Source organism: Sander lucioperca, chromosome 9 (genome assembly GCF_008315115.2).
Source record: "Sander lucioperca isolate FBNREF2018 chromosome 9, SLUC_FBN_1.2, whole genome shotgun sequence".
NCBI classification, from domain to species: domain Eukaryota; kingdom Metazoa; phylum Chordata; class Actinopteri; order Perciformes; family Percidae; genus Sander; species Sander lucioperca.
This window is the reverse complement of record NC_050181.1, coordinates 34,491,891-34,506,061: the sequence shown is the minus strand read 5'-3', so window position 1 is coordinate 34,506,061 and position 14,171 is coordinate 34,491,891. Positions and strand designations below refer to the sequence as shown.

The following is a 14,171-nucleotide window of genomic DNA, read 5'->3' as shown; positions in this document are numbered from 1 at the left end:
CGTCTCTGCAAGATTGGGAATGATTGAGATTTCTCTTGGCACAGCTACCAGAAGACTTACAACTTTCAGACAGGTTGCTCACGTCACATCTACGTCGGCAAGCTCAGTTGGAGGCTGTGCAGAAACGCTCAGCCCTCACCGGAAAAGTGCTTCTAATATCCTTCACTGGTCTCCGTAGAAAACAACGGCGTCACTTTGTCCACTTCTTTAACTGTCCCACAACGGACCCACAATCGAGCCTTGAGGAACCTTTTTTCTGAGTCAAGCTCTTAGCCACAAGCTTGAGTATACAACCCAAAATAACGCAACATATTGAGACAAATACTATGATAGAAGTGTTGAAATGGGTTTAGACAAAAAAAAAAAAGATCACAGTAATGTTTTTAACAGTATATTGTTCATTGAAACAACGGTGAAGGCTGCTACTAGTGTACATCTTTTGTAATTGTCAAATACAGTTTTCTTTTAAAGCAGCACGTACAGAAGTGAATCAAAGAACTCTAGTTGATACTGGGCAATCATTTTTTAACTGCTAATGTAAGTTACTGCAGTCGATAGACCTGATCCTGTGTCTACAGGGAATGAATGATGCAAAAAGTTAATGTTTAGTTCAAGATGTGACTGAGACAGGTGACAAATAGGGTGCCGAGACAGAGCTTGGCAAGGGTCAAGTTTGGTTGACTTCTTGAACCAACTGTCTTGTTTTTAGTCCTACCACTGATTCTATATCAGTGTTATGGGGCATTATTTGTGATAATATCAATAGCGAAATCATAAAATATGTGATAGCATAGATTAATGATTTAAAGTATCAGTCAAATCTTGGAATCATTGGTAATAAAAAAAAAATCAACTCTGCTGTACAGGTGAAGCACACAGGCCAGATGTATGCCTGTAAGAAGTTGTGTAAAAAGCGACTGAAGAAGAAGGGTGAGAAGAAGCTCTTGGAGAAGGTTAACAGCCTGTTTCTGGTCAACTTGGTCAACTTGGCCTATGCTTATGACAACAAAAATTAATTTAGGGCTTAGTTTATGTTGTGATAAAGGTCCTACATTTCATTAATAATGGTCTTAAAAAGATCTTAAAAAGTCTTAGATTTGACTTGTTAAACCTGCAGAAACCCTGTGCTTCTGCATAGTATCATATTAGTGTTCCTGCTTGTAGTGTTGGCATAGGGAGAGGCCATTAGAGGATGGAGCTAGACCATGTAAAGACCACGTAGTGAACCATGTGGGATGCTCTGCCCATCTTAACCTCTGTCCTCAGGTCAGGCTAATCCTCCCAAGGTTAAAGCAGCAGTCTGCTCAAAGATCAAACATCTAAAGCCGCCTACAAATGATAGGCGGCAAAATTGCTTTGCGCTGGCCGTTCCATTGATTTCCTATTGGGAGAGTGGTGCCGCCCAACTATGTGCTGTGCTACCCCTGGCGATGCGCACTGTCGCTCTGATTTGCCGCTTTGCGCTGCAGTCAAAGTTCAAATTATTTCAATTTTGACCTAGTTGCCGCTGACCTTTCAAAAGCGCAACCAATGAGATAATAGCTGTCATTACCTAGCAATGGGAAATAGCTTCCTTGCCACCCCTGATGACGTTTACCTGCGTTGCGCTTTGCTTTATGCGCCCTACCTAGCCGTACGCAGAGAGCAAATCGCTTATCATGTGTAGGTGCCTTAAAACAGAGTAGAGAATAGAAGAAAAGAAGAGTAATAGAAATTCCTCTTATGTACGTATGTGATGGGCCCTTAATGACAGTTACACAACTCAGCAGGTATCCCGAAGATAACCTCTTTTCATCCACTCAGGAGGCTTAAGTGCTTTACTTACACTATGATCCATTTACAACGTGATTGACATTTGACATATTTGACATTTATGGCAGCTCCTCTTAACTGGCAAGGCACCTCTTTCTAAAAATAAAATTTTGAATTTCAAATTATATTTAGGTGAAATATTAGTAAATAAGATGAAAGTTGGATTGCAATTATTATTACTATTCTGTCCTTCCTCGATGTAACCCGTCACTATTTTGTTTTTCTTTTAGGATAACTCCAATCAAAATTCCGCTGAGGAAATTGTGATCTAACTTGATTGATTACTGTGATTTTTATCATTCCAATAAACATTTATCGGCTTCGACACTTGTTGCTCTGTGTTGGTGACGTATTCCTGACCTTTAAGTCAAACGGTGTGATTCTGGAGCTCTCTGACGGCAAGCAAAGCCCTTGATCTTGTGCAAGACACTGAAAGCTTGAGACCATTTGAGAAAGGATGAGCTAAAATTATCCAAGGTTTATCGTACTGAATTAGCCTGCATCACCACGGTGGTGTAACGTAGGGGTTACTGCCAACAGCAGTCGGAAGGAAAGTGCCAATTCATCATATTACATGTGTAAAAATTAAGATCACCTCTGGTTTGTCTTAAGTGCTACAGCAGTAAACATGCAAATGTTAACTTAGTGTTGTGTGCAATACAGTATGTATATTTATGCAGTCTAATACCAGAATTGTTAAAAAATGACAATACAGATTATTGTATGAATTTTTTAGCTCAGTCCAAACAATACCTGTTTGCCTGAAATCTTTTGGCTTTCCTCTCTTGTGTGTGTAGTATCATTGAAGGTAACAGGTGTATCACAGGTCCTCAGTTTAACCTCAGCTCTGTCACATGATTGAGGTCATACTCCTCAGGCTTTTTATAACTAGTAGAAAGAAGCTCTGTCGCCACTTTGGTCTGATCCTCTAAGTCTCTGTGTTGACTCTTGATTTTACCAACCACTGCTACCTGGTACCTTTTACCTGGCGTTTGAAAGATGTGTACCGTATGAATAGGGAAAATTATCGTCTTGTGGTTTTTGGGTATGCCAAGTTCATTTTTTTTTTTTTTTTACAATTTTGTGATGTTTTTCAGTGGTAGCTGTTATAAGTGTATTCGATGGTGGAGAAATCAGCTGTTGTGGTTATGTAGTCACTAAGCACTGCATCAGTTATTTGATAACTTGTGGTTATAATTTCACTTACTGCACCCCACTAAGTACCTAGTGTTACTTTCATTATTTACACTTCAGTGTACATTTCCAACACAATTTTTTTTTTTTTTTGAAGGATTATTTTTTGGGGGCATTTTTTGGCCTTTATTTGATAGGACAGCTTAGACATGAAAGGGGAGAGAGAGGGGGAATGACATGCAGCAAAGGGCCGCAGGTCGGAGTCGAACCTGGCCCGCTGTGCCGAGGACTGAGCCTTTGTACATGGGTGCACGCTCTACCAGGTGAGCTACAGAAAAAAATCTTATATTACCTGCCCCCTTCTCCAAACAGTTAACATAAATGGTCTACCACATATGGTTTTCTAATGCTTTCAACAACCTTTTGTGTATGTGTTTGCCTCTATGCACACATCAAAACCCACACATACTGTACACAACCAATGACAAAAACCTGTAGTACGTGCATACTGAGTTTTAAAATCTGTCTGCGCTCCAGCTCTCATGTAGCAAATAATCTTTTTGAATAAAAAAAATACTTCACATGGATGCATTACTTTCAATTTGAAAAACATATAGCAGAATCTCCACACACCATATGTAGGTTTAGATATCTCTAATCAACATGTATATCAAACGACTCATTGTGATATCGCTCAGTTCAATGATGTGTAAAATGGTATTTTGGATTATATTATAAATATGACATAAATTGCCTCTCTGCCCTGCGCCCTACCTCGCGGTTTTGCTGCTTATCATGTGTAGGCGGCTTTAGGGTTAAAAATCTAATCTATTGGACTCCTCAGAAGAGATAAGTCTCTAAAGTCATTCCCACTCCCTACTGCATGTTCTGTCAACCTGAACAAACTGGAACTTTCCTGCACATGGTCTGGGAGTGTGAAGAGGTGCATGAGTTCTGGAATAAAACAACATCAATAATATCTGATGTGATAGGATGTCAAATTCCTACTGACCCGATTGTTTTGTTACTTAATGACGACTCTAAATTACACCTGTTTGGGAGACAGAAGAAAATTTGGCTAGCCGGCTCAACCGCAACCAAGAAAATGATAGCTCAACGCTGCCCCCCCCCCCCACTCGCTTTGTATAAAACAGTGGTTGCCATACTTCCTAGACATAGTTATGCTTGAGCTCTCTACAGCAAGGATTAACAAAGCCAAGTCATCGACTATAGACCTATGTAAAAACGCAGCAGCACAAGTATCAGACCTAATGACCTCAACACCACAAGAATTAGAGGAGAGCGACTAGGCAAGGTATGATTTTTGTTTTCTTGTTTATTGGTTTGTTTTGTTTTCCTCGAGACCGCAGAGGGTGGGGGGTAGAGAGGGTTTTTGTTCTTGTTCAATTGTATTTGTTTGTTCTGTATGTTGTATGTTCAAAAATATAAAAATAATAAAAAATTAATCTTAAGTTTCTCACAATGTTCATATGAGGACCCTCCAAAAACTGCTATAACTGTTGTTAGATGTGTCTTGCTCTTTCCACAACGTCTTCTGCTTCTTTTTGAGTCTTTTACTGTGTCTCGCCATTAAATCCATAGTCAATGAACCCATTGGACCACTGTAAGAGACTACTGAACACCGTGAACAAATATAGAGGGCTACAAAGCCTCTTAGGACAGAGCCCGCTTACGATTCCCTTTCTGTGCACAGCATCCTTGAATAGTCCACACAAAGATCCTTAAGCCAAAATCCCTCTCTGGTATTTAATTCTAAATGAGTAATTACTGGGTGTGTCTGTGTTCCTTAGGTTTGCAGGTAAGCTGGGTGAAGAAGCTCATTTGAACGCTGGCTTTGGAGCCTATTGCACTCTCAAACAGACACATTCTGAAAGACTGAGGGTATCCGTGGGGAGCCACTGAAGAACCCAGTCACTTAGGGGAGACAGACCACATCCAGCTGCCAAGATGTGTGACATGGGGGGACTGGATAACCTGGTGGCCAACACGGCCTACCTAAAAGCCCAGGGTGGTGATGACAAGGAGATGAAAAAGCGGCGTCGCAGCTTGGCTCTCCCCAAGCCGGAGCAATGTGCTTCAATACGATCTACCCTTGACAAGGACTTTACATCGGTTTGTGAAAGGCAGCCTATTGGTAAAAAGATTTTCCGTGAATTCCTGGCAAATAAACCTGAGTATAAGCTTGCTGTCGATTTCCTGGATGAGCTGTATGACTGGGATCTGGCTGAAGGTGCAGCAAAAGACAAGGCGCGCCAAAACATCATCAACAAGTATTGCAAGGCCGACTCCAAGAGCTTCCTGTCCTTTCTTTCTGACGAGCCTGCTGACAAATGCAAAAATGTGACAGATGCCACCTTTGAGGAGGTGATGAAAGGCAAAGTCCAGGATGGTGTACGAGGGTATCTGCAGGGCAAACCCTTCACAGAATACCAGTCCAGCCCATTTTTTGATAAATTCCTCCAGTGGAAAGAGTATGAGAAACAGCCCATCAATGACAAATACTTCTATGAGTTCAGAACTCTTGGCAAGGGAGGCTTTGGAGAGGTAAGCATACAAACGTGTCTGTTGAAATATGTGTTTTGGCAAATGTGTTAAAAGTTAAATGTATCTTTTAACAAGGATTTCAGTTGCAAGACTTTTCCAGTGTCTTTCAAAATATATATATATTTCCATTGCATCAAAAGATAATATGCATTTTACATCTTTTGGGATTGTAATGATCGTGCTACAGTAGAGTATTATGCTGCATGGTCAGTGTTCCAGTCTTAGGAAAACCCTTAACCCTACGGTATAGAGGTGTATTTGCTTTGAAGCATAAGAAAAGATATTGTAGGGCAAGAGATCATACCTTACATCATGAGGTCAGGTTCCATACAAGGCTCTTGGATTTTAGAAAATCATGGCTCATGTTTTATAAAGTAACAAACACAAAGCCGCACTGCAGGAAGTAGTGGTCTTGCATTGATAGAACTAGCATCGTTCAAATAATGATTAATAGAAGCTCTTATTGTCTTATTGAGATCAAGATCTCTTTTTCAATTCAAACATGAAGATAACAGTAGAACATGTTTGTTTTTTTAAAGTCAACAACTAAGAATATAAAATCATTTAACAGAAAACTGTTTCAAACTTGTCCGTTTTAAAAAACAAACTGCTATGGAAATATATGGACAAGCAGTATTTGTGTAAATTGTAGATTTAGAAAATAGCAGTGTGAGTTATTTCGTAATAATCATTTCAAAGATTTGAGATTGATGTGATGTCTGAAGAAAATCCGAAGTATACATGGCATATACAGAGGACCCACAATTGAGCCTTGAGGAACCTTTTTTCTGAGTCAAGCTCTTAGCAACAAGCTTGAGTATACAATCCAAAATAAGGCAACATATTGAGACAAATACTATGATAGAAGTGTTGAAATGGGTTTAGACAAAAAAAATGATCACAGTAATATTTTTAACAGTATATTGTTCATTGAAACGACGGTGAAGGCCGCTAGCTACTAGTGTAAATCTTCTGCAATTGTCAAATACAGTTTTCTTTTAAAGCAGCACGTACAGAAGTGAATCACAGAACTCTACTTGATACTGGGCAATCATTTTTTAACTGCTAATTTTAGACCTGATCCTCTGTCTACAGGGAATGAATGATACAAAAAGTTAATGTTTAGTTCAAGATGTGACTGAGACAGGTGACAAATAGGGTGCCAAGACAAAGCTGTTCAAGAAGTCAACCAATCTTGACTTCTTGAACCAACTGTCTTGTTTTTAGTCCTACCACTGATTCTATATCAGTGTTATGGGGCATTATTTGTGATAATATCAATAGCGAAATCATAAAATATGTGATAGCATAGATTGATGATTTCATCAGTCAAATCTTGGAATTATTGGTAATAAAAAACCTCTTCCTTTTTAACAAATGATTTGTCTTTTTCCAGGTGTGTGCTGTTCAGGTGAAGCACACAGGCCAGATGTATGCCTGTAAGAAGCTGGATAAAAAGCGACTGAAGAAGAAGAAGGGTGAAAAGATGGCCCTGTTGGAGAAGAAGATCTTGGAGAAGGTTAACAGCCTGTTTCTGGTCAACTTGGCCTATGCCTATGACAACAAGACCCACCTGTGCCTTGTCATGACCCTGATGAATGGAGGAGACCTCAGATACCACATTTACAGTATTGGCTATGATGGCAAGGGTGTGGACAAGGGCATTGAGATGAAGCGCATCATCCACTACACAGCGCAGATCGCCACCGGCCTTCTGCATCTGCACGAAATGAATATCGTATACCGTGACATGAAGCCGGAGAACGTGTTGCTGGATAGCCAAGGCCAGTGCAGACTTTCTGATTTGGGTCTGGCCATAGAGATGGAACCAACGAAGACCACCACCCAGATGGTGAGTAGATGTACACACAACAGTGTTATTCTGCTTGAGAAGGCAAATTTCAGTTGGAAAAATACAAAAAAGAAGTGCACTAAGTACACGAAGTTGCAAGCCATTAAACATGAGAGCACCTAACTGGATAATGTCAGCATTGTTAATGGATATATCACAATAAGATGTTTACATCATGGTGAAAGGTGTCTACCCTAAAAGGCCATTTTATCTATTAGTCTTTGAAGTCGCATACACCAAAATGCCGGCAAAGACTCTCCCCTGATTGTGTTATGTGTATCCGATCTTTAAGGTTGGAGTTTAAGACCGCACATACTTACACACAAACCGCAACAGAAAGAAAATACAAAGAAACAGAGACCACTGGTTGCTGGGTGATTTACATCTCCAGCCAGTCTATGTTCACTTATCTGAAGATGAGTTCAGAGCTAAAAACTGTCCTGAAGTCTTGTTGGGGTTTTTACTTTAAATACGGACAGAGATTACGGGATTGCTTAAAGATCTGTGCAATGAGTCTCTGAATCTATTATGTAACTCATTTGATCCTTTAGCAGTCAGATTATAGCCTGGCCATTTATACGCCACCATTTTGTGTAGGGGCTATGTTAGAGACCTTGGAGATCCCGTGCTTGTTAAAGTAGTAAGTAGTAAGTCAGTAAATGTAGGAGGGTTTCCCTCAGCAACTTGGTTGTAGAGAATTTCTGTGGAGTCGTTTCTTCGAGAGAGTTGCCTCAGCTGTGCTACAGTTTCTTCCCATGACACTTTACGAAGCCTGTAAGTCTTCTTGTTGCCTTGAGAAAGAGTAACACAGATATCATGTCAGCAATGACTTCAGTTTGATGTTACACCACATTGTGCTGCACATTTCTTGCATCGATCTGAGAATCACTCGACAACATGAAAAAGAAAAGGTTGTCAGTTACAGAACAACATGATGGCCTGTCAGATCAATCCCTGAGCTTTAAACACGAGTCAGGTGCTGACAAAAATGTATTATACAGATGGGACATGACCGCAAGCTAAAACAATTCACTAATAGAACAATCTAAGAATGACCCGGTGTACACAACACAAAATATCCAATGTTTTGATTCCATTTTTGTCTCATAATACCTACAGTATATTTCATTAACCTACAGATGACCTAAAAAAAGATGACAGTTTTTTCTACAGGACTTACTTGGGGTAGCAAAGAGTAAGCTCTCAGCTCCATAAAAGTCCAGTAAGCTCATTATCTAGTATTCTGATGCTCCTCAGCCTGTCAAAGTGACTGAGCTAACCTCCTACAAGCAAGGCTGGCTTTGGTCCCCTAATCTTCTTAGTGGGCATTACACAAGTCTGTCCCTGATTAGATTGACAGACCCAGGTAAAAACCTACGCTGAATATGTTTAGACATGTTAGTTTGCAAACAAGTTGACTTTAACCCAGCTGACAAAGAGAGAGATCTGATCTTCACAAATAAAATCTAATTAATTGTGGTGCTAATTCTGTAACCTGTATGATCATGGAAGTTTTGCCCCTTTGACTGACCAAAGTTTACAGGTTCATTATTCGTTTACAGATCCACACATTTCAGGGTGAACAGAACATAGTTACAAATTGCTGGAATTTAATAGATCTGTATGCAAGAGACATGGATGTAAGTTTTAAGAGGCATAAAGGTTGTGCATGCAACTCTGCTTACGTTTTCTCAGTGGAGATGTAGTATCTTGCTTCTGCTAATCAGTCAAAAGTCTTGTCACACTTGTTAAAGTAAAGGAAAGATCTTGAAGAACCACGTGTGTTTAGTGATCAAAATCTGGAACGCAAAGAGAGAAAAAAAGTGCTAAGAGCTTTTTTAATGATGCGGTGCCGGATGCCTACGGTACAACACTTCACCTGTAACCTAGGATCTCCTAAAAAAGATTTTTGTAACAGGGATTCTTCAGGATTTAGGCCTACTTGCAGTAGTAATAAGAGATCTCTCGGCTCCCTGCCAGTTTTCGGGGTGTGTGCAATAATTATACATTAGAGGCATGATTACGTGTTGTCTGGATGTTACAGGAGGCTTATTCAGGAGGCTATAGCATCCAGAAATGGCCAGCCTTTATATAAGAGGCTGGACAACTCTGTCAGTGTGTAGACACACACGACTCTTGACAGGTAGTAGGATTGGCATTAGGATTAGGGCTGCAGGTGAGGTCATACAGGGAGAGGGAGGGAAGGAGGGAGGGAAAGGCGAAAGTAACACAGAGAGAGACAGAAAAGAGAAGACTAGAGTAAAGCTCTAAGTAACTCAGACAGCTGTCTTATGTAACACTTGTCAATGGGGACGTATGAAGGTTATGTCTCTCAGTTTTAAAGTTGTTCTTTACCAGTCTGTCCTTCCACCAATACCTTTCTTTCTGTTTTCTGTGTCCTTTCAGGAATGGACTGTTTACATTGCATGTCACTGTACTATCATCATTGCTTCCATCTACAGAACTCAAATCTCAAAGAGTAGAGAGCTGTCATATAAAAAACACTATGCTTTTTTTTAAAAGTATAATAGGTATTTAAAGGCTTTACAGATGCACCTCACATTAAATCTCCCCCCCCCCTACCCTACCCATCTCTCTCTGTCCTCCAGGCTGGTACTGGAGCGTACATGGCCCCTGAGCTCCTGTCCAAAACTCCTTACAGGACATCAGTGGACTGGTGGGCCCTGGGCTGCAGTATCTACGAGATGGTGGCGGGCTACACACCTTTCAAAGGCCCTGAAAGCAAGAAGGAGAAGGTGGAGAAGGAGGAGGTACAGCGCCGCATTCTCAACGAGGAACCAAAGTGGGAGCACAAGTGCTTTGATGCTGTCACCAAGGACATCATCCAGCAGTTCCTCAAGAAGAAAATGGAGGAGCGCCTGGGCTTTAAGTAAGAGGTTCTTCTACCCTTTTAAACCATGGGCTGTTTGTGTGTATGGCTTCACGCATATGTCATTCCCCCCTCTCTCTCCCGAAAGAGGGAGATTTCTTCAGCTGTCCTGTCAATAAAGGCTTAAAAATGCCCAAAAAATAATCTAAAAAAAAAACAAAAAAACATACTGTGTCAATTTTTGCAAAAGTATATTCTTCATTCATTCTATTCTTTTAATTCGATGTGCAATGGATGTTAGGAAACTGAGATTGGAATAACTGCTAAGACTGAAATGCTTCCCTGGTTGAGCGTGTGCCACATGTACCAAGGCACAGTCCTTGCTGCAGTGGCCTGGGTTCGATCCCAACCTGCGGCCTTTTCTGCATGTCGTCCTCACTCTCTCTCCTCAGCTGTCAACTCTCCTTTCAGTTAAAGGTGCCGTAGGTAGGATTGCGAAGATCCAGGACTTCGCCAAAAAATTTAAACATCAACAACTTCTCAGTCCCTCCCCCCTTTCTGCTAAAGCCCAAAACAGTCTCCTAAGCCCCTCCCCCCCACAAGGGAGAATGAATGCATGTGCATGAGCAGTGATTGACACGCAGTTAAACACCCCCCCTGGCCCTGATTGGTGCATCTGAACACGGAGCGCACTACAGGCTGTAGGTGGAGCCAGAGGAGCCGGAATATTTTTTAAATTACCTGCTTCATGTAGTTCTACTGGAACATAGGGTCAGTTTCAGCAAATATGACAAAGTTAGTTTTATAAGGCTTACTGCACCTTTAAAGGCAAAAAAAGCCCAAACATTTTCTTAAAAAGAAAAGAAAAAAGAATGAACTGGTTGAGTAAAGGCGACAAAAACCTTAACTGTAACCGAAATGTTGCATGAATCCGCAGCCACTCTGTTCTTGTTTTATTATATCTGACATTGTAGTTTTGAAAGTGTATTTTTTGCCTTCTCAATAGGAACAACCTGGAGGATCCCAGGAAGCACGAGTGGTTCAAGAATATCAACTTCCCCCGTCTAGAGGCCGGGCTGGTGGAGCCCCCATGGGTGCCCAAGCCCAACGTCGTCTACGCCAAGGACACCGACGAGATCGCCGAGTTCTCTGATATCAAGGGCATCGTGCTTGACGCCAATGACGATAAATTCTTCAACGAGTTTAGCACAGGCGCTGTACCCATTCAGTGGCAGCACGAGATGATTGACACTGGACTGTTTGACGAGCTCAACGATCCCAACAGGAAAGAGGGCGGAGGAGGAGGTGGTGACGGAAAGTCCGGCACGTGTATATTGCTGTGAGAAGCCACACGTTTGATATCATATACCAGTAATAGCACTCAATCACGTGTTTGTTTTCTCAGTCAGATGCACACCAACATTGATTTAAAAGATGGATCACGAAAGAGGCGAGGGCGAGCGTCTTTGTTGAGAAAGATGTTACCATCCCTCTCTTTTAAGGATGCTCAAGGTTTAGAAATGCATCGCTTTCGAGGTAAGGTTCGGTAAAAATATGGAGGATGTGATGATGTATTTTGAGCATCATCTCTCTGGTTAGCAGCTTCTCTTGTTCTCATGTTGACTGCTAGGAGTCATTTTTACAGCCTTTTTATTAAGGATACTAGTGTTAGATTAGTAAATGAAAGGCCTTTGGGCCATAAATACTATATCACTTTATGAAGAAACTGTCTAAAATCCAGTCTGAGAAAATACTTTTTTCTCAGTGTTTGTAGTAGAATTTCCAGCTGAAGTAATGCCATTGCATTCAACAGTAGGCGTCAAAACAAATTGGAACAAACACACGTGAAAGAAAGAAATATCTTTTACCATCTTCTAGTGGATTGTGTGAAAGTTACAGCATTTTATAGCACTCCCTCCACCCTGTTACGCCCTTTATTGATGCCATCACACAGCCACACTGTTTCTACAGTGAAAAGTGCTTTTTTTCAGCACATGTGGCAGGGATAGTTTTAGTTTTTAATAGTAAATGTTGTGATCCTAATCCTCATACTTAGGTCTGATCACGGCATTTACGTCCAGGTGGTTTTCCTTCCGCCCAACATATTAGTTTTATTAAAACTATATAAAAACAAAGCAGTTGTATGTAATGTATATAAAGAAATATGTCTATGCACAGAGAGAAAAACAAAGATGTAAGTCATCTTAAATTTAGAATTTATTTAAAGAAAAATAATAACTGAACACCTCTTCACTGAGTCCTGTTGTGTGGTGCTATGTGAGAAATGGAGGCAGTTTAGCCCTGGGATGCATTGGAGAAATATTGTATATGTTGTGATTGTTTTATGTGGACCCCAGGAAGAGTAGCTGCTACATAGTCAGCAGCTAATGGGGATCCGAATAAAGGAATGAGTGCAGTAACAGCAGGTGACTGCTGCATATAAAGGAGGAAGATTTAGGAGGAGTTTGACAATAAATTCCTGTACCAGGAATGTGCAGGTTGCCCTGTCCCCGGCCCTGAAACACTGTGATACTTCAGGGCTCTTTTAAAAAGACTCCACTGTTGTGGTCATTAAGCTGAGTATATAGACTTGGGTTAGTTCCAAAGAAAATCCTTGTTATTCTTGTTTACTTGTCTCAGGGTAATTAACTGCTTATGTTTTTAAATTTCCAGATCTTGGACAGAGTTGAGTTTTTACAGTTAATGTTAATAATATATAAATATATATATATATATATATATATATATATGTATATATATATATATATATATGTATATATATATATGTATATATATATATATATGTATATATATATATATGTATGTATATATATATATATATATGTATATATATATATATGTATATATATATATGTATATATATATATATGTATATATATGTATATGTATATATATATATATATATATATATATATATATATATATATATACATATATGATACACGTACTTGTAAATATAACATGAAAGGAATTGCAACTCTAGAAATGTCAGATGTAAAGCAGAAATTTCTCTGAATCTCGAATCATTTGAATAAATTAAAATATGTCTTTTAAAATGTGTGTCCTTTCTGTGATTATGAATATTTCTGTGTTTGTCTCAATATGTTTGTTGTAGTCTCAAGGCTTAGAAACACTTTAAAAGTTACCATCAGCATAAGAAAATGCCCCAAACTGTGCCATGTCACACGTGTTCTGTGTGCTATATATAACCACAGAGAGCGCTGCTGAGGGCTCTGGAGTAAAAACTAAAAATATAAACTGCATTAATCCCTTTCTGGATGCTGAATACAGCCAGGCTGTGCTCTAGGCCACTCCAAATTGGCAAGTTCAGCTCTTAGCTGGTAAGGCGATAACCAGTGTTATTTTTGCGCCTTCTTTGCTTGAATCAGCTTTAAATCCCCTCAGGTACTGAAGCATCTCAATGGTACTGCCAAGTGACATTCTAGCATCTTTTTGGGCTCTCCTCACATGAGGGCCCTCTACATATACACTACCAGTCAAAAGTTTGGGGTCACTTAGAAATTTAGTTTTCAGATGACATTATGTGCTTACATAATTGCAAAAGGGTTCTCATCTGTTGTAGAAAGAAATGGCTGATCTTTAATGCAATATCTACATTACCCATTATATATATATATATATATATATATATATATATATATATATAGTATCTCACAAAAGTGAGTACACCCCTCACATTTTAGTAAATATTTCGTTATATCTTTTAATGGGACAACACTGAAGAAATTACACTTTGCTACAATGTAAAGTATTAAGTGTACAGCTTGTATAACAGTGTAAATGTGCTGCCCCCTCAAAATAACTCAACACACAGCCATTAATGTCTAAACTGCTGCCAACAAAAGTGAGTACACCCCTATGTTAAATTCCCATAGAGGCAGGCAGATTTTTATTTTTAAAGGCCAGTTATTTCATGGATCCAGGATACTATGCATC

General features: G+C 39.8%; 1 protein-coding gene across 1 annotated transcript; it reads left to right on the top strand.

The window, feature by feature from the left end:
* The first annotated feature begins 4,757 nt into the window (after positions 1-4,757).
* grk7a (G protein-coupled receptor kinase 7a) lies at positions 4,758-12,327 on the top strand. Its single transcript, XM_031298056.2, has 4 exons — positions 4,758-5,511; positions 6,908-7,363; positions 9,973-10,253; positions 11,200-12,327. Exons 1-4 carry the CDS (start codon positions 4,915-4,917, stop codon positions 11,534-11,536), a joined length of 1,671 nt encoding a protein of 556 aa, XP_031153916.1. The 5' UTR covers positions 4,758-4,914; the 3' UTR covers positions 11,537-12,327.
* The last annotated feature ends 1,844 nt before the right edge of the window (positions 12,328-14,171 follow it).

Bases quoted from the DNA above. Each gene is read 5' to 3' on its own strand.
- grk7a (XM_031298056.2), top strand. From the start codon at position 4,915: ATGTGTGACATGGGGGGACTGGATAACCTGGTGGCCAACACGGCCTAC. The intron at 5,512-6,907 runs GTAAGCATACAA...GTCTTTTTCCAG, and splicing joins GCAAGGGAGGCTTTGGAGAG to GTGTGTGCTGTTCAGGTGAA. The intron at 10,254-11,199 runs GTAAGAGGTTCT...CCTTCTCAATAG, and splicing joins GAGGAGCGCCTGGGCTTTAA to GAACAACCTGGAGGATCCCA.